At 39.7% G+C, this 25,317-nt stretch overlaps 2 protein-coding genes and 1 non-coding gene across 3 annotated transcripts in view; all 3 read left to right on the forward strand.

Annotated features, from left to right (window-relative positions):
• LOC146476760 (uncharacterized) overlaps positions 1–25,317 on the forward strand; it is a gene marked incomplete at its 5' end in the record, with an annotated part of 220,663 nt that overhangs the window by 47,894 nt on the left and 147,452 nt on the right. The window lies entirely within an intron of this gene.
• On the forward strand, positions 14,444–25,241 carry LOC146476762 (platelet-derived growth factor receptor alpha-like). The gene is made up of 9 exons (XM_085113928.1): positions 14,444–14,690; positions 16,202–16,361; positions 16,749–16,954; positions 19,540–19,724; positions 20,344–20,937; positions 21,913–22,127; positions 23,488–23,528; positions 23,733–23,829; positions 24,417–25,241. Exons 1-9 carry the CDS (start codon positions 14,465–14,467, stop codon positions 24,625–24,627), a joined length of 1,935 nt encoding a protein of 644 aa, XP_084970054.1. The 5' UTR covers positions 14,444–14,464; the 3' UTR covers positions 24,628–25,241.
• On the forward strand, positions 20,057–20,129 carry Trnas-uga (transfer RNA serine (anticodon UGA)). The gene has a single exon. It is a non-coding gene; the product is annotated as a tRNA-Ser (tRNA).

Consider the following 25,317-nt stretch of genomic DNA (forward strand, 5'->3'; position numbering starts at 1 on the left):
ACAGGGGGCACGACAAATTCACTTTTTGCTCGAAATGTCCAAATTGTAAATCTAATTTCACACCAGACCAAAACCATTACAAGGGTGACTATGTAGAACACTTTTATCAGTGAGGTCAGTATTTTACAAAAAAAGCAATAAAAAAGACAAAACTATATAGCTGGGGAAGTAATGAAGGAAGTGACTATGAAGCAAACTCGTAAAAAAAATTAAATGCAAAAAAAAAAAATGCACAACCAGTGTCGTGGTTGATATCGGTGTCATGGTCTCGTGTAACAAAAAAAATAACGCTCATACAGCAACTCAGCCTTTACTTTTTTATCCATCAGAACGGCAGTGACGCATCTCATACGGTCTGATGTAACACAGAAAATGCTAATACAGCAACTCCGCCTTTAATTTTTTATTCATCAGAACGGTGGGTGACGCACCTCATACGGTCTGATGTAACATAGAAAACGCTAATACAGCAACTCAGCCTTTAATTTTTTATCCATCAGAACGGTGGGTGACGCACCTTATACAGTCTGATGTAACACAAAATACACTAATACAGCAACTCAGCCCATGTACCTGTACCTGACATGTATTATTCGGCCATTGAGTCTGTACATCTCTGGTTTCCTTTCAGGGCAAGAACATTTCTGTGATTTTGGCCAGATCGAAACACAAAGGAGCTCGTGATTGTGTAAAACAAAGGCCTGCTGTCGTGCAGGAAAATCAATACTCGTTTTAAACAACTTGATGACATGTGAAAGCCAGAGTTGTTCCTCGGTGGTTTCTGGTTTGCTTTTATTATGTGACATTCTTCTGAAAGAAGAGTGTCGGGAAAAATACCTCTCTTGGATCATACGTGTCGACACCCGCCGCGCCTCGACTAAGGCCAAAAAGGTTCCATACAATTCCTTATAATAAAATTATAAGGAATTGTATGGAGCTCTCCGGGATACTTACAGTACAAGCTACTTCTGTCTTCTCATAAAGGAACTGGTTATTGTCAGAAGAGGCAAGTACATGTATATTCATGTGATTTGGTAGACAAAATTATGCCGGTTTGTTGTTTTGCAGTATATGGATTTCTTGCAGTGTTGACACGCAGTTAATACTGCTAACTTCAGAGCAGTCTTTTCAGCTCATTTTTTTCGGTTCATGTTCATTATTTCCCTTAGCGTTTTCTTTTCTAATTGTCATGATACTCAGCGGTATTGTTACATTTTATTGTTGCCTAGTAACACTCGGTACATGCGCAGTGGCGTATTACAAGTGAACCATGTGCTTTAGCCTAATGGCGGCCTTTGTAAGCTTTTGTTGTGTTTTCTAAATATACCTTTGTGAGATTTCAAGACATGGTGGCAGCGGGAAAACGTGAAAAATGCTGAAATTAAGCCCTCCAGAGAGATTTGATTTTCCAAACCGCTCGACTGGCCAGGTTGGAAGCAGAATTTCTTGCGATTTCGACTCGCAACGAAGCTTCACAAAGAGGAAGGTGATGTCCAGGTCAGTGCTCTCGTTTACACAATAGGGAGAGAAGCCGAACATGTGTGCAAGTCCTTTACCTTAGCAGAGGGAGACGAGAAGAAATTTGACGTGATATTGGCAAAGTTTGATGAGCATTTCGTTTCATAACGGAACGTAATTCACGAGCGAGCACGTTTTCAGCAAAGGAACCAAAGACAAGGAGAGACGGTCGAATCCTTAGTGCGAAGCCTTAATGAGATAGCATAACACTGTGATTTTACAACCAGTCGGGATCAGCAAATACCAGATAGGATCGTCATCGGAATTTTGGACAAGAACGTGTTTCAAAAGTTGCAGTTAGAGGCAGATTTAAAGTGCTACTATGACGAAATTCGCGTCTTTCTAATCTGAGCCATTTTAAAACATAAAAAAGTAGTCTGTACGTGAAGAAGAATGCTATTTACTATTTTCAAATATCTCTTTTTGTTCCAGAGATATTCAAGGTTTTAAAATATGCAAATTAGCCAAGTTATGACGTCATAAACTCAACCGAATTTTGATCAAATATTATGAAAAAAGATATCTCAGCCAATTTGTATCAGAAATGCTTGATTCTTTGCAGTGACATTGTTCTAGGTGAGCTCCATAATATGAACTTATCAGTTTTGTTACCATGGCAACATACTGGGTTCCAGTCCTCCCTGATACTTAAGGCTTTGCTGGCCACCTTTGGCGTTCTATTTTGATATTTGCCAATGGTGCCTCATCTGCATGATCCAGCAAGCATATAAATATGTTAGGTCGAGTTCGTGGCCTTGTTAAATGTTTTTGAAGCTGAGAATCACTAAAATATTGAAATCAGGTCGGAGGGGACTGGAAAAGAGTGAGTTACCATGGGAACCGAATTTTTTATAGCCGTAGGTGTATTGCTTTTAGAACTATTAGCCTACCAGGTTTCAATGGTCTCTGCTGTAAATTGACTGAGATAGCTCTATTTATATACTTGATGTTATATTGAGTTGAGAATATGACGTCATCAGTCCTCTCATTTACATATTTTACACATTTTTTAAACTTAAATATCTCCGAAACCAATGCAGATATTTAGAAACGGTAAACGGCGTTTTTATTCTTTCCTAGAATATTATGTGATAAACCTTAAAATTCAAGAGGTAAAAATTTGATGATAGTAGCACTTTAACGTCAGAAGCAGCGATTCAAATAGCTTGCCAGTCAGAAATGGTGAAGTCTTAGATTACAGATCACAACTCTCTGGCAGTGAAGAATCTGGAAAAAGTGCAAGGCCAGAAGAAGCCAGTTATCTCTCGTCCGAGGAGAGGACAAGCGAAGAAAGCGGAGTCCTCCCAAAAGCAAAGTCAGAAGGAATGTGGCAGATGCGGCCTCAACCACACAAAGCCAGAACACTTTCTAGCAAAGGTCAAGAAGTGTTTAAAATGCCAAAAGGTGGGTCACTTTGCAGTTGTGTGTCGGTCTAAGTTTGTAAATGAGGTGCAAAGAGATGATGGTGTTGTTGCAAAAGGCAGCGGCGTTGACCATTGGTTCTTAGGTGCATTGTCTGGTGATTCACTTGAGGACAACAAGTGGAGAGTTCAGCTCAAGGTCAGCAGTAAGCCAGTAGTTTTTAAGATTGACACGGGTGCAGATATAACTGCGATGTCCAAGTGTTTTTTTGATAGTCTGACAAACCAGCCTAAGTTACATCCATCCAGGATAGCCCTTTTTAGTCCCGGAGGCGAATTGCAGTGCGCAGGACACTTTACAACAACATTGACATGTTGTAATAAGAACTGTGAAGTGGACATCTTCATAATAAGTGACAAGCATCCTGCGAAATGGGTCTAGTTGCGAGGTTGGAAGAGGTGGATGCAGAGTTGTTTGGGTACATAGGTCTGTTAAAGTGTGAGCCAATAAGGATCCATTTGGATGAGAATGTTGAACCTTTTTGCATCAACACAGCCAGGAGGATTGCTTTCCCCCTAATGCCAAAAGTAGAAACAGAGCTAAAGCGGATCGAAGAAGCCGATGTCATTGAAAGAGTCACAGGGCCGACAGAATGGTGCGCGCCCATTGTACCCGTACAGAAAAGTAATGGGAAGCTGAGGATCTGCGTTGATTTGAGAAAGTTGAATAGCGCGGTCAAGCGTGCAAGATTAGCTTTACCTTGGAAGACATCGCTCCAAACCTAGCTAATGCTCAGTACTTTTCAAAGCTGGATGCATCAGGCGGATTCTGGCCGATTCCCCTCCATCCAGACAGTGCCAAATCGACCACGTTCATCACTCCAATAAGGCAGTTCTGTTTTGAAAGACTGCCGTTTGGAATTCCTTGCTACCCAGAGATCTTTCAATGTCAAATGACTGACTTTCTCAAAAATGAGGGAGGCTGCGAAGCAATCATGGATGATATTATGGTGTATGAAAAGTCTGCTGAGGAGCATGATGAGAACTTACGGAAAACGCTTGAAATCATCGAGGAGTCAGGTCTGGAACTGAACAGGGAGAAATGTGAGTTCAAGAAAGACAGGTTAACCTTCTTCGGACATATCCTCAGTGCTGACAGAGTAAGTCCAGACCCTGAAAAGGTGAAAGCCATCAGAGAGCTAGGAGCGCCAAACAATGTGCTGGAGCTACGCAGAGTAATGGGCATGATTAACTACCTCGGAAGGTTCATACTCAACATTTCACAGCAAAGTATGGATTCAGGCATACCACATGAAGCCCACATCACCACCATGCGAATGGTGCCGCAGAAAGTGGGTTGCAAATCTCCAAGCGGATCCTGAAACAAGAAGATCCATTCCTTGCGCTTATGGCTTATCGTTCAAACGGGAAGACAGATAAAACAATCAACGTCTAGCAACACTGTATCGTTAGCATAAACTACTGACAAGTTTTTCGCCTTATATTTCTATTTTTTGTATTTAGTTCTGACAATCTTCACAGAGAACAAACACAAATACTTAAAAGGATAGGATATGTCTTTTCAAAGAACGTTAAAAGCGAATGTAAAATTAGTGTGACTTCATTTTCATAAAAAAAAAGCGTATACGCAAAATTGAATATTTGTCCGCTTGTCTGTGCAAATTTTTGAAGATCGTCGTTTAGTTTATTCCTGTTCTGATTGCTATGAATTATCACAGTTTTTTTTATGTATTACTCCAGGATACATGTATATTTGAAGTCTGCTTCATGGTTAGTGTAGCCTTTTTCTCTGAGGTTTACATACGGCTTTTTCTTGATAAGCAAAATTTACTTAAGACAGTGACAGTTCGCCTCGATCATGTTTAAAACTAAACAGAATAATAACAACAGAAAGGAATACTTTGAGCGTGAAGAAAACTATCAAAACTTGATAAATAGCCGATCCCGTCCTGAATATTTACCTACAGTGTACATAATATTTTAATTTTTTTTTTTTTGGACCCCTCACTCACATCCATGTAGCTTAGAATGTCCGTTCTGCTGAAATGGGTTTTTGGGGTTCAAGAGGATACCTTACTACCTTAATTGTATAACGGATAGTATTTTTATTCGCATGAGGCCGAGTAGAATTAAGGTTTCATTTTCAAGCGGCAGGGGCATTTTGCCGAACGCCAAACGCTAAATCCATAGAAGTCCTTTTATGCAATGGCTGCCATAACGACAAATTGAAACCAACCGTCTGCATAATCAGTGCGTAGCCCTAAACATCAAAGAAAAGTGCTTAGACCTTGATAACTTTGTTTGTTCGTTGCTTAATGCTAAACTGTTATAGGTGGTGTGAAATGCGACATTCGGCATTCAGCATTCTGCAAAATACCACTTCCACTAAGCAAAGAACAATATTATTTAGGTCTTAGCAGTTTTCTATACTATTTAGGATTAAGCGATTCACCAATTGAATGCAAAGCGTGTCCACTTCTAGTGCTGCACTTTTTCTTCGCCGGCGATAGTAAAAGTTCACACTCGCTATCATCATCCTCACTCCCACTCAGCATCTCCTCAGTTTCACTGCACCATGTTTCACCCACAAAGACAGTGTTGTCTCTACCTTTTTTATCATTATCATCAGATGTGGATTCGTTAGCTTGTAAAAGATGAGGGCCTGGCACTTTCATTGTCGCTAATGTCTGTCCCTTTGCTTCTTGTAGATGGCTGGTTGTTAGCACAATCTTTTCATTTTTCAATTTTTTTCTTTTATGGAAGGGAGTGTGTTTTCAAGTGAGTGTCAAGTTAAAAAACATAAGAAGATTTTAACCCTCTAGATAGTAGTAACTCTTCCCAATTGTCATCCTCGTTCTCCATGTCATCGCTTCTCGGTGGCTGCTTGACTTCGCAATTTTTTGGGAAAATGGAGATGTTTTAAATGGTCTAGGTATATTTTAACTAGCTCCTCAGAAACCACAAAGGTAGAAGAAAAGTCTGCAATTTCTTTTGCTATGTTCAGCTTTCGTTCATTGAAGGAATTTTCGCTCTAGGCATAAAGTCATCAACAGTACTGGTCATGCTGTTCCATCTAAAGAAGTAACCGGAGATTTAAAGACACTTTAACTTGTACCTTAATTTCTCTTTATCCGGGAAAGGGTATAGACTTCTGCCCATCATGGAGCCTGCCAACCATTTTCACATGAAGCGCACTGCTGCTCTTTCTTAACCCTGCAGGTGTCTTTGACAAAATTAGTCCTTTTAGCTTCCCCTGGCCACTGCTTACATGTGCTCGATAAATCCTGATACGGTAATCAGACTTGCAAATTCTGGACAATTCGGCATCTTGGAACCTGACTTCATCAAACAACAGCATTATCCAAAACGTGAAAGGAAAAATTTAAAAACCATCATAGGCCCCCATCTGCACAAATTATGAACCCTCACTCAGGAGTGTTTTAAGATTTGCCATTGCCTGGGCACAAAAGCCATGCACAGAGGGTGTAACCCTTTCTGGTACATTTTAGAACTTGTGTTTTAGCTGTAACAAAAAATAAATTGATGTAAGCTTTTTATTTACTATGATCACAGATCATGACAGATGTGATGAAAACAAAGTATGGCTCACAAATCACTTTTTTAGTTTTTAGTGGAAGTTCTTATTGAGGCAGTTCATATTACTTGTAAATTATGCATTCTTGTGTGAAAGTTTTTGTGCACTTTCCCCATCAAGGGGTAGATCCAGTTGGGTAATTAGATTCTTACCTTAGTTTTGATAAATGTTTATGATGGCAAGAACCAAATTGAATGGGAACTTGCTGAGCATGTAACATTTTTCTTGATTAGTTGGCCAGGTAGGGCTATTGCTCTAGCATGGTGTGTACAACAGAGATTGGCTGCTGGATGTCTGGGCCTACAATAGCTATGTTTGTAAACTTTTGACATTTATCACACTAAAAATGTTCCGTCAACCCAACAAATCTGCTGGAAAAAAGATGAGGCGTAGGAAAAATTCCATTGCTTCCAAACTTGAAAACTTCTGCAAAGTTCACTAACGCATAAAAAGAACCTTTCTTTTTTTAATCCACCATCCTAATACAGGAAGACGTCTGAACACTGCTGTTTTTATCCAAATCTCTAGAACAAAGCAAAGAGAACTAAAATTCGCCTCTTCGGCCGCCATATCAATCTCGTTCCCAGAGCCCGCGTTCCCCTTATCCAGCGCTCGTTCCGCTGGATAAGGGTCACGTGAGCTCAGGGAACGAGATTGCCGCCATATTTTGGTATTTTTTAAATGAAGAATCTGGGTACTAGCAATCTCGTTCCCATCCAAAAACGCGCGCGCGCTCTGGGGACGAGATTGGGGTACAAGCGCAGAGATCAACCAATCACCAAGCCTTGCTTGGTGAAAGGAAAATTAAGAAAAAATACCCTCTGTTACAACAAACCAGCCTTAAATAATTGTGCTCTCTGTATTACATTGTTAATTTATTTTTGATGAGGAGTTTGCTGCATATGCCTTAAAAATATAGAAAACTTTAGAAAGGATGAGGAACTGGTAAGGTTACTACGTCAATACGATAAGCAGATTTCTATAAATGCTATAAAAGAAATTGGAGCTCCGCTTTCAGGTTTGGCTAAATATATGTATTATGTATTCGAATGAATATTTGTTTAAAAACAAATCAACTGGGCTGCATGCAGTGGATTTCGTAACACGGAATACAATAGACTAATTACAAAATCTCATGTCCCCAAACGAGGTGGGGGGTGGGGTAATAGAAGGGGGGCGGGGCTTATTACAAATAAACGACTTCCAAACGGGGGTCTTATTAGAGAGGGGGGGTTAACAGAGAAGGGGGAGGTTTAATAGAGATTTTACGGTAAAGAAATAGTCAGATTAGAAATTTTTTAACGTCAACCTCCGGGCCTATGTATTGCAAGAGCCCTTTAACTAAAACTAGTTGTTTTGTATTCGTTTAGTAGTTTGAGGCGGCAATTTCTACAAAATGGACAGCGGCATTTTAGACAAGATCTTCGTTTTGTAGTTTGAGGCAGGTAAAACTACAAAACGAAGACCCCATTAATTTCAATGTTTTAGCGTCAAATAAAGCGTTTTAGCGAGGATCTTCGTTTTGCAGTTTGAGGCGGGTAAAACTTCGGTCTTCAGTCTTCGGTCTTTGTTTTGTAGACACTCGCACAAAAACCATTGAAAACCCGTTGTATTCTCTGACACAATTGTCAGACGCCAGTAAAGCCATGAAGCTCTCGAAAACACAGGCCGCTACCATCGAGCATAAACAATCGGACAATAAGTTGTCCTCACGCGGTGGCAATCGCGGCCGAAGGAATACGAAAAACAAGGTGAATTCAAACCAAGATTGCGGACTCCCGGTTGACAAGAAGTCACGCGCCCGCAAGTTACGCAGCAGTAGTCACGAAAATCGGAAGTCACATGCAAAATGCCGATATTGTGGCGGAGATTACCCCCATCCTGGAGGAATAACACACTGCCCCGCGTATCAAACCACCTGCTAAGGCTGTGGCAAGCTAAACCACTTCGAAGCCGAATGCAGATCCAAAACCACGGGTGAAAGCGAAAACATGCGCCGCCCCGCAGTAAACAAAGTGTGTGAAGATGAATCCAGTGATGAGGATGACGTGTACACTTTCTCTATAATCACAAAAACCTTGAAGAATTAGCCTCTCTTCAAGATCAAAGTGTGTGACACACCAGTGACAATCATGGCTGACTCAGGAGTAAGTATCAATATCCTGGATGAGCAAAATACCTCAGGTTACCCAACCGTCCTAAGCTTGAATCTAGTAGCGTGAAGATTTACGGCTATCAGTCAAAGATTCCAGTACGTGTCCTCGGAAGGTTCAGTACCTCGCTCGCGTTGGAGACAAGGAAGCTCAATGATGGGTTCTACGTTGTGGAGGGATCTGGTGGCTCTCTGCTAAGCTAGAAGACATCGCAGGAGCTCAATCGTCTTCAAACGGTTCAGCACATTACAAATCTGCCCTCACAACCAGAAGCAAAAGTGCCGGCGAATCTGATTGAGGAATGCGACGACTTCTTCCACGGGCTTGACAAGCTTAAGAACTATCAGATAAAATTGAACATAGATGAAGACGTGTCGCCCGTTGCGCAGCCGCCCAGAAGAGTCCCATTCCATGTTTGCAAGCAGTTAGAGGAACAATTACGGTGCGACGAAGAGTTAGGCGTGATAGAAGGTATTGAAGGCCCTACGCCGTGGGTATCCCGAAACCGAAGTCTCCAGGCAAGGTACGCCTTTGTGTAGACATGCGCCAGGTGAAAAAGGCAATAAAACGTAAGCGCCACGTCACCCCAACTGTGAAAGAAATCATCGGTGACTTGAACGTAGCAAAAGTCTCCAGTAAGCTAGATCTCAATCAGGGCTATAATCAGCTGGAGCTAGCACCTGAATCCTGATACATCACCACCATTAGCACTCGCATGGGTCTCATGCGGTACAAACGTCTTAACGTTGGCATATCAAGTGCCGCTGAAATCTTTCAGAACGTGATTCGAAAGACGTTAGAGGACATTGATGGCGCAATTAATATCAGTGATGACATACTGGTGTTTGGCAAGACACACAAGGAACACGACCATAATCTGAAGGCAGTTTTCCAGCGCTTGAGGGAGAAAGGCATTAGTCTCAACAAAAGCAAGTGTTAGTACCGCAAGGAAAAGTTGGAATTCTTTAGATACGTGTTCTCCAAAGACGGCATATCGCCAGACCCGAAGAAAGTTGAAGACGTGGTCTACCTTTAGACACCATTGACAGCGTCAGAGGTACGCAGTCTTCTGAGGATGACCAATTACTGTTTGAGGCTCATTTTGGACTACGCCACCGTGTCAGAGCCCTTACGCAAGCTTACCCATAAATATCAATCATGGTGTTGCGCAGCAGAGCACGACCGTGCAGTCAGCCAGCTAAAAGAGGCCCTGGTCACCGCGCCTGTCACCGCTTACTGCGATCCAGAGAAGGATACAGAGATATCAGTTGATGCAAGTCCCGTCGGCTTAGCAGCCATTCTCTCGCAAGTGGACCCGAAAACCGATGAACGTCACGTGGTCACTTACGCAAGTCGCTCTCTAACAGCAACGGAGCAAAGGTACAGCCAGACAGAGCGGGAATGCCCTCGCAGTAGTGTGGGCTTGTGAACATTTGCACCTCCATGTGCACGGGAAGCCTGTCACGTTTTACACAGACCACAAACCCTTAGTGTCCATCTACAGCAACCCGAGTTTCAAGCCACCTGCAAGAATAGAGAGATGGGCGTTAAGGCTTCAACCATACCGGATCACAGTGAAATATCGAAGAGGAGAAGTCAATCCTGCAGATTACCTGTCACGGCATCCAATAAAGCATGCAGCCGAGACGAGCCGACAACAGAAAGTGACAGAGGAGTATGTCAGCTACCTTGCTTCTATTTCAACTCCCAAAGCTTTGAAGACACAAGACATCTAGACAGCCACACAGATTGATGCAACCGTGAAAGCCGTAGCAGAGGCTATCCAGAAAGGCAACTGGCACTATGTAGTCAAACGACCGGGTGTTGACATCGAAGAGTTTCGCCTCTTAGAAAGAATGAAGGACAAGCTAACCGTGACTTCGTCTGGCAACCTCATTCTAAGCGGAACCCACATAGTCATCCCGAAAAGTCTGCAAGATCACGTGATAAGCCTCGCACATGAAGGTCACCAAGGGCTCGTGAAAACAAAGTCACTGTTGCGTGAGAAAGCTTGGTTTCCAAGCATTGACAAGGTGGTAGAAAGCAAGGTAAATTCGTGCAATGCATGTTTGATTACTACTCCTGAATGCAAGAGAGAACCCCTTCAGTTGTCACCACTCCCAGCAGCGCCGTGGAAGGAAGTCAGTGTAGACTTTGCTGAGATTTCGAACAAGAAGTACCTCCTTCTGATTACTGATGATTACTCCCGTTACCCAGTGGAGGGAATAGTGATATCGACCTCAGCAACGACAGTGATACCAAAGCTGGATAAGGTGTTCTCGGAATTTGGAGTTCCGGACGTAGTAAGAACCGACAACGCCCCGCCCCTTCAACAGCAAAGAGTCTGCGTCATTTGCAGACGACCTCGGGTTCAAGCATCAAAAAAAGTAACTCACAAATGGCCTAGAGTCGAAAAGTTTGTGCGCACAGTCGAAAAGGTCATCAAGACGGCAAGACTGGAGCACAAGAAATACAAGCAAGAGATGAACAAGCTTCTAAGGAACTACCTGGCTACACCTCTTAGTACAACGAGGGTTGCTCCAGCGACGGAATTATTTGGCAGGCCAATGAAGACAAAGCTGCCTGAGGTAACAATACCCTGCTCAGACCCTGTGATCCGCGAGCGTGATCGGACAGTGAAAGCAAAAAATAAGAAGCAAGCCGACAACAAGCGGTACTTGAAGCCGCCGTCAACTACAGCAGAAGGTGACACGGTGCTGTTTAAGAGAGATGACACCAAGAAGAAAAGCGTTACACCGTACGACCCGAGACCACGCACCGTTGTAGAGAAAAAGGGATGCATGGTGACTGCAGTAGACGATGATGGCGTCCAAAAGCGTGCCAACAACCCAAGGAAGAAGTTGCTTCTACCCAGACGGGAGAAGACTCCGTTGATGTTGCAGCACCGTTGCAGTCGAATGCTGCACCCCTGAGACGCTACCTGCAGCGTACGCGAGCACGCCCAGTCAAGTTAGATGACTACGTTTGCGGCTGATAGTGTATGGTTTGTGAACTGTGTTAAGCCATTGTTAGGTTTTAAGAACTTTCAATTGCATTTACCGTGCGTTTAATTTTTGTTCACGATGATCAAGTTTAACCTACACTGTTTGCTCCAAAGATCGCTTTCCGTGATATAGATTTATTCCAAAGAGGAGAGAGGTGTAGTGTTGTTACCTAATATGGTAGTGCTCTTAGTATTCAAAAATCCCGGATGTAAACATGAGGAGCGGTTGTAAACAGGCGTGCAGCCTTGAGTTCGATAATAACTAGCAGCTCTCGAACTTGGCTCCTGCCTTTGGCAACGCCATTACAAATACCATATACTGTGACCCGAACATGGAACTTTTAGTCAATGTTATTTTAAATGAAGTCTTTTTGTTTCAGGAAGCAAAACTCTGGACTACTGGCTTTTAGATCGAGACGATCCACACGTAAGGTGAGTCAATAAAATTGTAAAATGGTTAGGGCAACCGAACTTCCGAGCCGGAGGTCCCGGGTTCAAGTTCCACTCCGACCTCTTGGATTTGTTTCTCAGTGGCCCAGTTTTCAAATTGGAGGCCACGCCTTATAAATAGCCAACTGTTTGCCTCCCACTAGTTGGGAATTTAGTAAATGTTATGTTCAGTTTGGATATTTATTTCACGGATTTATAGTGTCCCCAATTAGCACTACGGTGCTAAATACTTCAACACTTAAATAGTCTATATTCTTTATTTCTTTATTAATTTTTTATTTTTATGTTAAATATACCACACTATATTCCCTCGTCCTGAAAGGTGTCAGTCATCATGGTTTGAAATGATAGCTCAAACTTAATCGTTTGTCCCATGCTTGTGTGTGAATTACAGAATCAGCTGAATGTACCTTGTCGGTGATTCAACAATGTTCAATCTATGTTCTCTGTTCAAGCTCAGGGCTCCTATTGATAGCAGAGATGCTTTGTAAGCTCCCTGAAGGGACTACCCTGAAGTCTTACCTATTTACTTTGCTTTTAAATAATGGTGTCAATCAATCAATAATTAGTATTTCGTTGTTTAAGTCATTCAACCCTGTATTTACTCTAAGGCTGGATTAAAAGCCCTCCCCAGACATTTTAATTTGATGAATTTTACCAGGTACAAATGTCCTTGCACGTTATTAAATTCATGCATATAATTGGACAATATGCCTACTCAATATTTATAAGTTTTTAAGGGTTTTATATTTTGCAGTTAAGACAAGGTTTCTTTTTTACTATACAGATATTCTGGTGATGAGGTCATCATCAGGGACTGGTGTCCTGAAAGAGAGCCTGCTCATTTCATTAAGTTAAACAGATATTCCAAAGCTACTTTGCCCAACATCAACATCACGAGCTGTGATTTTACTATAGCATTCTGGGTAACATCCATTACATGTAACTCTGGGGGACCAAAGATAGCAGTCTGGTCAATCGCGGGAAAACTCACTTACATAGCAATTAGGACAAGAACCATTGAAGTACAATCACAGTTCAACATGTACACATGGCAAAAAGAAAACTTTCCGGATATTTTTTGGAATCACATTGCTTTAACGTGTGAGAATTTTAAGATCAGGATGTTCGTTAATGGTAAAGAAACAGACTTACAGCAACGTTGGAAGCAAAGGTTCTTTCAGTCTTCAGATAGTTACCAGCCATCATATATCATTGGACGTAATAAGGATTTGTCAGTAAAAGCCAAGCCATCTCCTGGATCTGTTATGGATCTCTATATAATTCAAGGAGCCTTGTCTGTGAACCAGATTTCAGACTTGGTCAAAGGTAAAATAACATTATATTAGAAGTTGGATTTTACATGATGGCAAAGATAATTAATCATACCTTGTCAGCGGTTTGAAATCAAAGCTCACAAACAAATCCTTTGCTTTGGCAGGTTTCTATATTCACCATATTGTTATGACTGGAAACTGAACTAAGTATACTGTACCAGCACACGTCATCATCCTCATCATCATCGCAGTTTTTACCCATCGTCATTGTCATCATCATCGTCATCACAATCACCATCAAATGTAACAATTATTGTAATATTACACCTTTTTTCATCATTATCGCTCACCTTTATCACCCCCACCATTTTCATAGTAACTTGTATGATTAGACTTCATCATCATCGTTTCTATGGTAATCAATCGTCTTGCTTATCATCATTATCTTTTTTAGGAATACGATAAGAGGAGAAAGAAAAAGGGTTTCTCTATAGCATTGCAGCCATAATGTTCTAATATAGCTATAAATTAATTTGATTTAATCGTTTGTAACATTTTTATGCCTGTTAATAGCAAGGAGAACTAGGCAAACGGAGAAGCAAGTGAACAAATCTAAACAAACGCGCAAGCTGAAGAACGAGAGAACGAACAAACCGTATAAATAAACACTGATGGCCAAATTACCCAGATAACGATCAAACGGTCCACCGACCGCTCACCAGATAAAACGAACAAAAAACTGACTGAACTTACCTTGAGAAACCAGATAAACAAATGAACAGATGAACGATCGATGGACAAATGTTTTTTTTGCAGCATGCTTTTCATCATTTTTATTACGAAGGGTGTGCTCTATTTAAATTTTCAAATATTGATAAAATGAAAAAAATAAATATGTTAATAATTGTATAGAGAAATTTGATTATTTAAGGTGAAAATAGTGAAGAGTGCATAAGGATTTTTTAAAAGGTTGACTTTTGAATCTGCTGTAATTTACTTTTATTTCACTGGTTACAGGGAAACCACTGATGCCTCTTATAATTACCAACAAAGAAAAGGAAATAGATGGCTGCAATGTAAGCGTTATGTGGAAACTCCCAACAAGCAGCGCGTGCTCCGTTAGGTACACAATACGCTACAAAGAAATCAAGACATTCATGAATGATAGTGATCCTGGCTGGATTATAATTTACAATGTTACGAGTACCTACCATACCATACCACTTGACTGCGATAAAGAGTATGAAATAGCAGTGACTGCTGGATCCACGAGTGGCTGGTCAACTTCCTGGCGGGTGAAAACCAAGTCAGGTATGGCACTGCATTATGTTTGGATCACGCTCTTACTAAATCTAAAAATATGTGACTGTCCTTACTGGTAAAAAAAACTACACAATTCGCATTAATATGTCTATGTGCTGCTAACTAACTACAGGAAAGATCTGACTAAAACTATATATGCGTTATTGACCAAACGGGAGATCAAGATGGCTGGATATTGGCCAAGTTCTTTTTTTTGCATTTTTATGGACCGAAACGAAGTCGAGATCCATAAAAACGCAAAAAAAGAACGAGGCCAATATCCAGCCATCTTGACCGAACAAGGTTGGTCAATAAAGGATTTATTATATGGTTTTATCTTCTTCAAGTTAAAACTGCAACAAGAAAACAAAACAGAACATGAAACTGTTCTGCTCGGAAAGAAATTCTTCATAGCCAGCAGGCATAACATTTATTTTCAGTGCATTTTCGACTAGCATGTAATCATGGAAAACAAGGAATCCTAAATTGTCTTTTGGATCTAACTTTATAATGGCCTAAAGGGAGTATACAATTATTGTGTACGAAAAAATTAGATTTCGCAAGTGAGGGAAGATTTTAATAGAATCCGGCAAACTCGCCATTTTCAGCCGATTGCGCGGTGGCATATATAATAAACAATTTTACACAGTTTTCGGCCTCCAATCAATAATTCTTGAATGAAACAATACCTTTTGAAATTATATGCAAACATAAGCCGAAAAATAGGGCTGGTAAATCAGAAAATTGGGTGAAACTTTGATAAGCTTTTGTTGTTTACAACAAGCAAGGCGCGACTAAATTAAAAACGTGAGCTTCCTCGGAAAGCTTGAGAAAAACACTTTTCTGGACTGCTCTAAACACTGAACGCAACTTTCACTACGCTATGATTTAAATACAGTCATTTCAAACGTAGAGAACTAATCAATTTAGTACTCGACTTGGGACAATAAGTTTTACAAAATCAATCTATCTACACACATCTAGCCACTCACCGATTCAACTCACATTCATTGTAGCTGAAACAAAATTTTCACTACACCAGGATGATTCCATTCTCTTTACTTTCCTTTAGGTAAATGATTTGGACCTTTTTTGGGAAATTTGGATTTTCCTACCTTTTTGTGAAGAAATACAGTGTATTGTCGTGATTTTTAATTATATGCTATAATTAAAGTATTTCTGATTGATTTTGATTATTTGGGCTCAGTTTGAACGATTTTATGGGGATTAAGAGAAATCGAAAATTCCAAGATTGCGGCTAAGGGGAATAACGTCCTTGTCTCATTTTGCGGACACAATTGAAAATAGTTTTAGACGTACTATTAACCCTCCAGGTTTCATTTTCAAGGTTAAATGGTTTTTAAGTTACAATGGGGGTGGACCTTTTTACCCCTGCCTGCCTTACCCACTCCCCTCACTTGCTAGGCTCAGGAACTAAAACAAAATCCAGCCGAGTGGGGTTAATATTACTATTATAATAAGCATAAAAGTGATTGTTATGGAAATGATTTTTTTTTAAGTTAAAAAGGATTCTCCTCCTACGGGTGATACAAGTACAGACAGCCTTGCAAACGTGGTCTACATAATCGTGGGAGTCACCGTTGCTCTAATTACCACGATAGCTCTGGCAATAATTTGCTACAGAAGACAAAAACTGAAACAGGGCAGAACCGCTGTAAGGTATGAACGCACTTTATCGATCATTTTATATTACAAGTGAGGCAGGGGACGGCCCTCACTATTCAAATATTTTTATGGCTCGAATTCTGTCATCTCTGTCTTATTTTACCAGTATGATGAACAAATAAACAGGTCAGTTGTTTACACACTGTAATTTAACGCAATGTCAAATTTCACTTACATATAATTATGATACTTTTGGTAAAGGGTGGAAAGTGAGTTTAGAAATCCATTGAACCTTAAATTTTCTGAAAGCTGCTGCTTGTGGCACCTTAGATAAATGAAAGAAAAAAACACGTACCATCAGTAAGCTTTACGTTTTCTTCCGTGACAAATTCTCCATAGTAGTTAACGGAGATTTAATTTAATCACATTACATCTTCTAAGATCCAAGTCCGACATCATTCCATATTTGTTACGGGAAGTCCCGCCCGAGCGAGTAATCTTCATGGAGGAGCTGGGTCGAGGTGCGTACGGTAAAGTTCATAAAGGAGTACTGAAGGAATTACCCAAACGTGAAGTATTTTTAAAGCCCAGGGAGCTGAGAGTGGACACTGGTGAAGGACGACTGGTTGCCATAAAAGTTTTACTTGGTAAGGAAATTACTCACGTATAATTTATATATATTGTTTTTTATTTCAAAAGCATTAGTTTCTCATTTTTTTTAACTACGTCACCTCAATATCTATAGGGGACACAATTGACCCAGTTGTAAGCAAATCGAAAAACAGATTCCTTGTTCTTCAAAGTTTTATCCAGAAACAGAATTGCCTGATTCCTTTGATTGTCGCAAATTATTAGATAAAACACCCAACCTCTCTATGACTAAGAGTAGTTTTAAAAAAATAGCTACAGTTATATTGTCTAAATACATTAGTATAAGTGGTCCGTTTAACAAACATTTCGGCATCTATTCTTTCCAAGGGGCATCGTCATTGGTTAGCTTTACCACTTTTCCAGTAGTTGAACGATAAAGCTGTTCGAAGGGAATTGAAAATTGAGAGACGTTTGGTGCATGCTTACTTATTTATTTATTTATTTATTTATTTAACCACAATTGTTCCTTATCTCGCAATCTGATTGGCTAATTTTCCGTTGTCGATAAGAGTCTAGACAACGCTGCTCGCGTCAATAAGCGCGCGGAAATTTTGACAGTTATTGTAAAAATTTTCTTTGACTTTGATATTGTGGTAAAAAACAAATCTAATGTGGTTTAGCGTTGTCTGCACTCTTATCGACAACAATATTCGTCATCACAGTGGTCAAAATTTGTTGTGGACTCACTCGGCGTCCACAACATTTTGACCACTGTGATGACGAATATCGTTGTCGATAAGAGTACAGACAACGCCAAACCACATTCGATTTGTTAAATTGACGCTTTCGTTAAGATATTGTCCATTTCCTTTAAAATATGGCTACTATAAACTGGACTTTTTTTTGTTAGCTGAAAATTAGGGTGGATAAAAAATTTTAACATATATTTTGATTAACATTCTAAAAGACCTTGGTCCTCTGTAATTTTTACAGACATTTTTTGGGTCAATCTCTTTGCTTTTTTTTCTAGGTTTCTCGAATACTAAAAATTTCTTTGTTAAATTGTACATTTTTTCACACTTGGCGTTTTGTTTTCTATGTTCTGATTGGCATTTTGGTTGAGATACTGGTCGTTTCCATAGTGATGTGTTTATTAATTAACCATATTTAATTTTGTTGTTGTTGTTGTTTGCTGATACTTGTGTAATTTCTTCTTCATTTTTCTTTGACGGGTTGTTTTACAATTGGTTTTTCACTTGTTTTCTTAAGTAATTTTCGCGCAAGATTTCTTGAAATACCTAGGACAGAATTTTAAACGAAGAAACTAATGTCAGCTTTGAGTCTGTTTAAAATATAGCCATATCGCCATCTAAATGGCCAATAGCTGAAACAAACCTTTAAGATATAAAAGTTGTTGGCTCTTATTGGGCCTTACCAATTGCCAATACCCAGCACGGAACGCTTTAAAATAATGCTATGCATGGGAACTATAAAAATTACAACAATTACTCTGACTCTGAGCGCATTACGTGATTGGCCCTTGTGCATGATCTTTTCAAGGAGAGAAAAGTGAATGACGTGCACGTGCGTGATCGGGGTCCAGGGTTCACAAACTGACCAAGAAAGTTTTGCAAAGATTTACTTTGCAAATACTTTCTTTAAGTGATGTCATCTAAGTTGACAAACTTAGGTCTTTGTTACAAGGCGAAAAGAAAGATGGTCACGTCTGGGTGGTGTAGTGCTACTGGATAACAATTTTTCTTTTTTTCCAAACCTTTCAACTGCATTGGAAAGGCTTTTCAGCTTCTGTCCGCATTGGAAAATGATAAGAACAATTTGTAAAACTTTAATCACTTTAAACCAAGTCTCAGAACCAATAATTAGATATATACATTTTTTATTTCCAAATAAATATTGTCCTTTTTTTTTACCTTGAATTGTTTAAACATTTTTGTTCACTCTTGTCAAGCAACCCTGTTTTTTTTTCCCATTTTTCCGCGGCATTGGCAATGAATCCTGTGAGATTATGTTCAGTACACTTTATGCTTTCTTTCTTTCGGTATCGGACGTAATAAAATGTATTTGTAAAACCTTTCAAGACATTGTCAATGCCTATTTCAAAACTTCGCATTCCAGTTAACTTTCCACTAAAAGCTAAACCGGACTTCAATTTCGGATGGATTTTTTACGCTCCTTGGTACGGACAAAGAGGTACGCGGCCTTTGAGGACTGGGGGCGAAAGTATGTTTTCGCAGCAAAGATGACCAACACGCAGATAAAGCTGTGGCTTGTGCAAGCTTAGTTTCTCTTGCACAATAATTTTACAAGTAGATTTATATTCAACACACTCCATGTTATAAGGGTCGGAAGATATATTATCTCAGCCGATACGAAACAGACCATCGGAGCCATGTTTGATTTCTTCACACTTACGCAAGTGCTGATTCACCTCACTGAGCAACTGAAACTGAGAGCACACGTCAGTAAACATTTCTACAGCCACCTTAATGTTATGCCGATCAAATGGGATATATATGTTTAATGTTAAAGTCGCCTTCTAATTTTTTGTCGCGATGAATTAATTGAAAAACTCCTGGTCCATCCTGGTTGTGTTGCTGATTTTTTTTCTTTCTTGCTGTAGAAAGAGCCGGCTTAGAAGGAAAAAAAGAGTTTCTTCAGGAAATTGACGTCATGAAAGAAATTGGTTTTCATCGGAATGTTGTGAGCATGCTCGGCTACTGGGAGAGATCAGAGCCAATCATGTTAATACTGGAGTATGTGTCACACGGGGATCTCCTCCAGTGGCTTAGGAACAAAAGGCATCTGGTAAGATTCAAATAATCTGGACAGTTCTGCTTGTCGGGATCATTTTCTTAGGACGAAACTTCAGGAAAGCTGTTGCTAAAAGATTATTGTGCCTGGAAGTCCTGGAGAGTATGAATGAACAAAAACATGCATAGGGGAGCCACTCTTAAAATATTGTTTTTGTGCACGGTCATTCATACTTTCTTGGTGTTATATAAAAACTTGTAGATTAATAAGTGTACATTAATTCTTTATTCTGGCCCAGAATAAAATGAGATTCAGCGTTTTCAGCTCTGTTGGTATTTTTTTCTTTCACTAGCAACATCTCCTCAATAATCGTAAAATAATAAGGAGGCGGCGTGGTCCAGCGGTTAGGGCGCCGGACTTGAAATCCGGAGGTCACGGGTTCAAGTCCCGCCTCGGCCACGCTTGTGGTCAGCTGGTTTGCCTCCTGCCAGTTCGGACTTTTAACATGTTATGTTCGATTTGATTATTATTTGTTACCCGTTATTTCTGATTGGAATGCCTGTAAACTAGCTTTGGGTAGCTAAGTGCATTTCCACTATAAAGAAAGAACTATAAAGAAAGAATTTAGTTTAAAATTTTAATTTCATTTTAATGTTTTTCTTTAATTCGCCAGCTTAAGATGAAAAACCCTGTTGACATTAACATCTTTGAAGACCTCGCACCTTGTTCAAGTGAGGAAGGTGATAGCAATGATGATGGAAACCCCAAAATATCTTCTGTAATCCTAACCAAGGAAGATGCCCTAGGAGAAAATGCGAAAGACGAGGAAAGAAAAGAAGACAACACGGAGGAAGAAGAAGACGAAGAAGAAAAAGCAAAGGTCGATGAAGAGAATGACGTAACCCCAGGCAGCCTTTCATTCACAGCTGAATGTCAACCGTTCAGCATTTTGGAAAAAACAGAGTTATTGCTAAGCGACAAGACTCAGCAATTTGGATCGGACAAAAAGCGGAAGGAAGAGGTTATGTCAACTTTGGATGTACCTATGGTCGAATTTGGCCGTGTTCCGAAAAGAAAACCGCTTCCAACTCCACCAAACCAAAAAGAAGATGAGGCTGGGGAGAAAGGTTTGACATCCGCCAACGAAGGAAGAGCAGATATGAAGATCACCATCCAGCACGAGGATGAACCACCCAGCAATGATGACGATGATAACATTTCCCCAAAGGATATTCTTTGTTTTGCGTGGCAAATAGCTCAGGGAATGGTAAGTGAACAACTCTAAAGATTCAGAGGTTCATCTTTATATGTAAGAAGAGGAAACCCACTAAGAACTCTTTATTCCTTCTTCTCCTATATGGCACCTGTTAGCTTTCGTACAATGTGGATGATGGAAGAGGACGGAAAACAGTCTTTGTATGACATGACTTACTTCTTGTTTCTTCTCGTTTATATTCATGTTGTAAACTACCAAAAATGGTCATTTATGCTAGGCATAGCTTCGTAGTTAGAAAAAACATTGTTTACAAGGACATTTGAGCATCACTTTTACCAGCCGTCCATAATCTTCCAGTCTCATTTCTTCTGGCTATGTAACCCTAATTTTAGAATACTGATTTTTTTTTCCTTTTTTTTTTTTTCCCGTAACCTCAGAAATCAAGTTTAGAATTTGCTTGCATTCTAGAGCTATTAAAATGGCTTTGTATCCATGGCATTTGTAACTTACTCCAGGGAATAGGTCTTTTCTAAATTACAAATTGTTGACAAGGCACAAACTCTCATCGAAATAGTATCCATACTGCTCGCCAAATAAATTTTTTCCTGCCAAGCTGCAAAAATTCCGTTATAAAAGGACTTAGTTCAACACAGGCGTCCCAGGAGTAAAATGTTTTTTTTTTTTTCTATTTAAGTGCCGCACATCGTGCTCCACGCCGTACTGAGACCTTATGCACCGTGTTAAATAGGTGTTGGAAGCAGTATGCCGTCGAAATCAATTTGTTTTGGCAAAAGCATTAACATTGTTAAAATCCCAAGCTGCAGAACAGCTTGCTTTATGATATGATGTTGGATTAAATGTATAACTTCATGCGTCGAGTGACTGTACCACTTGGTACTACGTCTAGAGGTGAGGCGTGTGAACCGAGGCCTAAATTTGTTATGAGATCTTCGTTTTGAAGGTTGCTTTGTCCAAAGAATATGTTATTTACCTTATTAAAATTCATTCCTATTTTCGTTCCGATAGGATTACCTGGCCAGCAGAGGATTTGTTCATCGTGATTTAGCAGCCCGTAATGTCCTTGTTACTGAAGACAGAAAGGTGAAGATTTCTGATTTCGGTTTACTGCGCCACATGAGTGATGGGGAGATCTATGAGGTGCAGCACACAAGGAAACTGCCCATCAAATGGACTGCACCTGAGGCGCTTGAGAACGGCATATACTCCGCAAAGAGTGATGTGTAAGTTTGTGAAAATAAATCACACGAATCGATCTTCTAAAGCATATTACTATATACTTATTTATACTTCTCTCTAACGCGCGCAGTATTAAAAACATCAGGATACTTTTTTCCTAATTTTATGATAGAGCCTTTAATTTTATTTGGTTGAATTATGGTTACCATGGTTATAATCATCTTACACGCCGTTGAATTGCACAGCAAGCCGGATAAACAAAATGTCCAAATGAACACGAAAGCGGAAAACGAATGAACCAACGACCAGGAGAGCGAGAAGACAGCCGAATTAACGAGTCGAAGATCAAACTGTGAATCAAATTCACACAGAATTTGATTCGCAAGAGAGTGGCAGATACTCCTACAAGTAGTGTTAAAATTGTTTGTTTCTTCTTTAACGCATCACTCGAACTTATCACCTATGGCATTAAGATATTTAGTAACGTGACCACCTTGCAATTTTAAGCAATCTGATTGCTTGTCTTACGATGATCCATCCAAGTGGAGGTGGATAATTGTGGGCTTTTTACCGGCTCACGAAACGTCGAAGTAAATATCCACCAATATTCACCAAGTTCACAACTGTATTTTATATACTAAAGCCGTGGATGAACAGCCCCAATTAGTCTTTTTGTTTCTGGAATCAAGAAAAAAAATAGAGAGGAGGAGAGTGCTGGGAAGAGGTAAAGGATGGCAAATACTCGCATCCGAAATTTGATTAGCCAATAAGGGCGCACCTATAAAACACTTTTCGTCGGTTTGGTTCTTATCAGCATTAGATAATTAAACACAAACGATGCCGCTTCTTTCCAAGGACTGTGTTGTTCAGAGCCGTCAGCAGCAATGTAATGGCCGAGCGTCAGATTGCGTCAAAACAGGAAGATATTCAACTTCTGACTGCCGTCAGTGACCAACGAATTTGAACGTCCGTAGTTATTAAAGTCGCCACTGTCGATCTTTTTGGAGGCGAATAGTGTCAGAAACGCTAGAATAACCTTAATTCGCGAATTAGTTGGAACTGATAAAATAAATCTGCCTGCAATTTATTCCTACCCTAATCGTGTTTCTGTGGGGGAAAAAGACGAATCTTTAGAAACGAAACGTCAGCACTCACACCTCTTTACGGTGGCAAATTTGCCTTTAGTTATCAACTTTGTTGATTAACCAAACATTTGTTTCTATTTCCCACCTCCGCAACACCACAGTTTCTTTCAAAACTACCCCTCTTATCCATAGCTTACTATTAGCTGCTAGTCCCAGGAGAAAAACACTTAAGCACTCTAGTTACAAAACAACTCGGACACTGGTTGTAAGCAAACTAGAGACAAACAATTAATTAGTTTCTTAATACCTCTCGTTTTAGATGGTCTTTTGGAGTAGTTCTGTGGGAACTGGCTACTATGGGTAAGAAACTGTTTTTGTGTCTAAATGCTGTTCAATTTCTAGGTTTACAAATATTGAATCTTTCTTCATTTTCATTGTCCCGTAAATTTAAAACCGAATATCTGCTTCATCCTGCAATTAAATTGTGCAAATATTACAATTACGCTGCTATTGTTTTAAGATTTCTTTAAAGTCTCACAATTCCTCTTCGATCTGACATTTCAGGCGGCATCCCATATCCAGGAATACGCAACGGGCGGATGTGCCATCTTCTGAAAGGAGGATATCGCATGGAGAAGCCCAAGACGTGTAATAATGAGATGTAAGTAATTAACTGCTGAATCTTCAATCTTCTCTAAAGAGGAATAAATCACAAATCTTGCAAAGTGTAAAGTTGAATACGTAATGTCCTCAAATGTGACTCCAGGAAGGATCTGTGATTGTCTGGATACCTCACCGAAAGAGAAAAAAATATGCAGTGAACCCAGCTCGTAAGACAACCTCATGAATATGTTCACTACTTTTTTGGTTCAACGAATAATTATTCATGAGTCGAGTCTATTCAAAAAATGTTTGCTTGATAATTAAGAAGCGCTGGACTCCAGTTAGATATTGCAAGGTAATAAGAAAATTAAAAATGTGACCTTTAAAAGGTGCAGAGTATTTATAAAATCGTGAAAAGACATGGTAATTTTCTCATGTATATTTTTCAAAGTGAATAGAAAACGTTTGTCCACTTTTTTTTTTTAAATCTAATGGCAACACTCGTCGAAGTTTTTGACGGCTCCAGTCAGCAGCAAATTGCACTGGCCGTCACGGTAGTTGTTTCCACAATATCGAACAATAGTCTATCATTCTACCGAATTTTCTACCTGTGTCCGAAATATGCGATTTATTTTATTTCAACAGATACCAGTTAATGATGGACTGTTGGGAGCACGATCTAGACGAGCGTCCAACGTTTGCACAACTGATATCAACATTTGAAAGGATGATGACGGTCGACGCTCCTTATTACGATTTTAATCAACTCGATGAACGTGAGCCATGCTACAGTAGCGCAGCTGAAAGCACCAGCAAAACTGTTGAACAGGAAACAGAGCTGGAAACAAAGCTGTAATTGTTTCAACATTGCTGATAGAAACCGCATTAAAAGCAATAGTTTTTATTGAGTTTAAACTTGTTGGGTAAGCAGTAAATACTTGAAAAAGATACTCGTAAGGCCGTGGCCAACGTTTAATAAGCAGTCAATAGTAGTTATACTGATAAAAATAGAATAATAATCCATCAATTACTTCATTAATAGTATTAAAGTTACTTAAAATAGTATTTAGTTGAGTGTCGATGGTAATTTCGTGTTAGCTTTGGTTTTGCTTTAAGCAGTCAATAGTAGTTATACTAACAACAATAGAATGATAATCTATCAATTACCTCATTAATAGTATTAGAGCTACTTAGAATGGTATTTAGTTGAGTGTCGATGGTAATTTCGTGTTAGCTTTGGTTTTGCTTTAAGCAGTCAATAGTAGTTATACTAAAAACAATAGATTAATAATCTATCAATTATATATGCCTCAATATTGGAGCTACTTAGAATAGTATTTAGTAGAATATCGATGGTAATTTACCGGCCCGATAATGCGTTTCTCGAAGCACCTGTAAACTTTCCCGGTAATTTCCAGGCCCGGTAAAATAGGTGACCATTGCCAGGTTCTTGCGCGCGCTTCACGCTCGTTCTCAAGAGAAGAAGAACGGATTTAATAGCACTGCACGTAATCCATTCGAGAAAAGCACGGTTATGGATGAGACA

Source organism: Pavona decussata, unplaced genomic scaffold, assembly GCF_977016875.1.
Source record: "Pavona decussata unplaced genomic scaffold, jaPavDecu1.1 SCAFFOLD_72, whole genome shotgun sequence".
In the NCBI taxonomy this organism is placed as follows: domain Eukaryota; kingdom Metazoa; phylum Cnidaria; class Anthozoa; order Scleractinia; family Agariciidae; genus Pavona; species Pavona decussata.

Excerpts from the sequence above, each read along its gene's own strand:
- LOC146476762 (XM_085113928.1), top strand. The coding sequence starts at position 14,465 with ATGTGGAAACTCCCAACAAGCAGCGCGTGCTCCGTTAGGTACACAATA. Across the intron at positions 19,725-20,343 it reads TTAGGAACAAAAGGCATCTG|CTTAAGATGAAAAACCCTGT; the intron begins GTAAGATTCAAA and ends TTAATTCGCCAG. Across the intron at positions 23,830-24,416 it reads AAGACGTGTAATAATGAGAT|ATACCAGTTAATGATGGACT; the intron begins GTAAGTAATTAA and ends TTATTTCAACAG.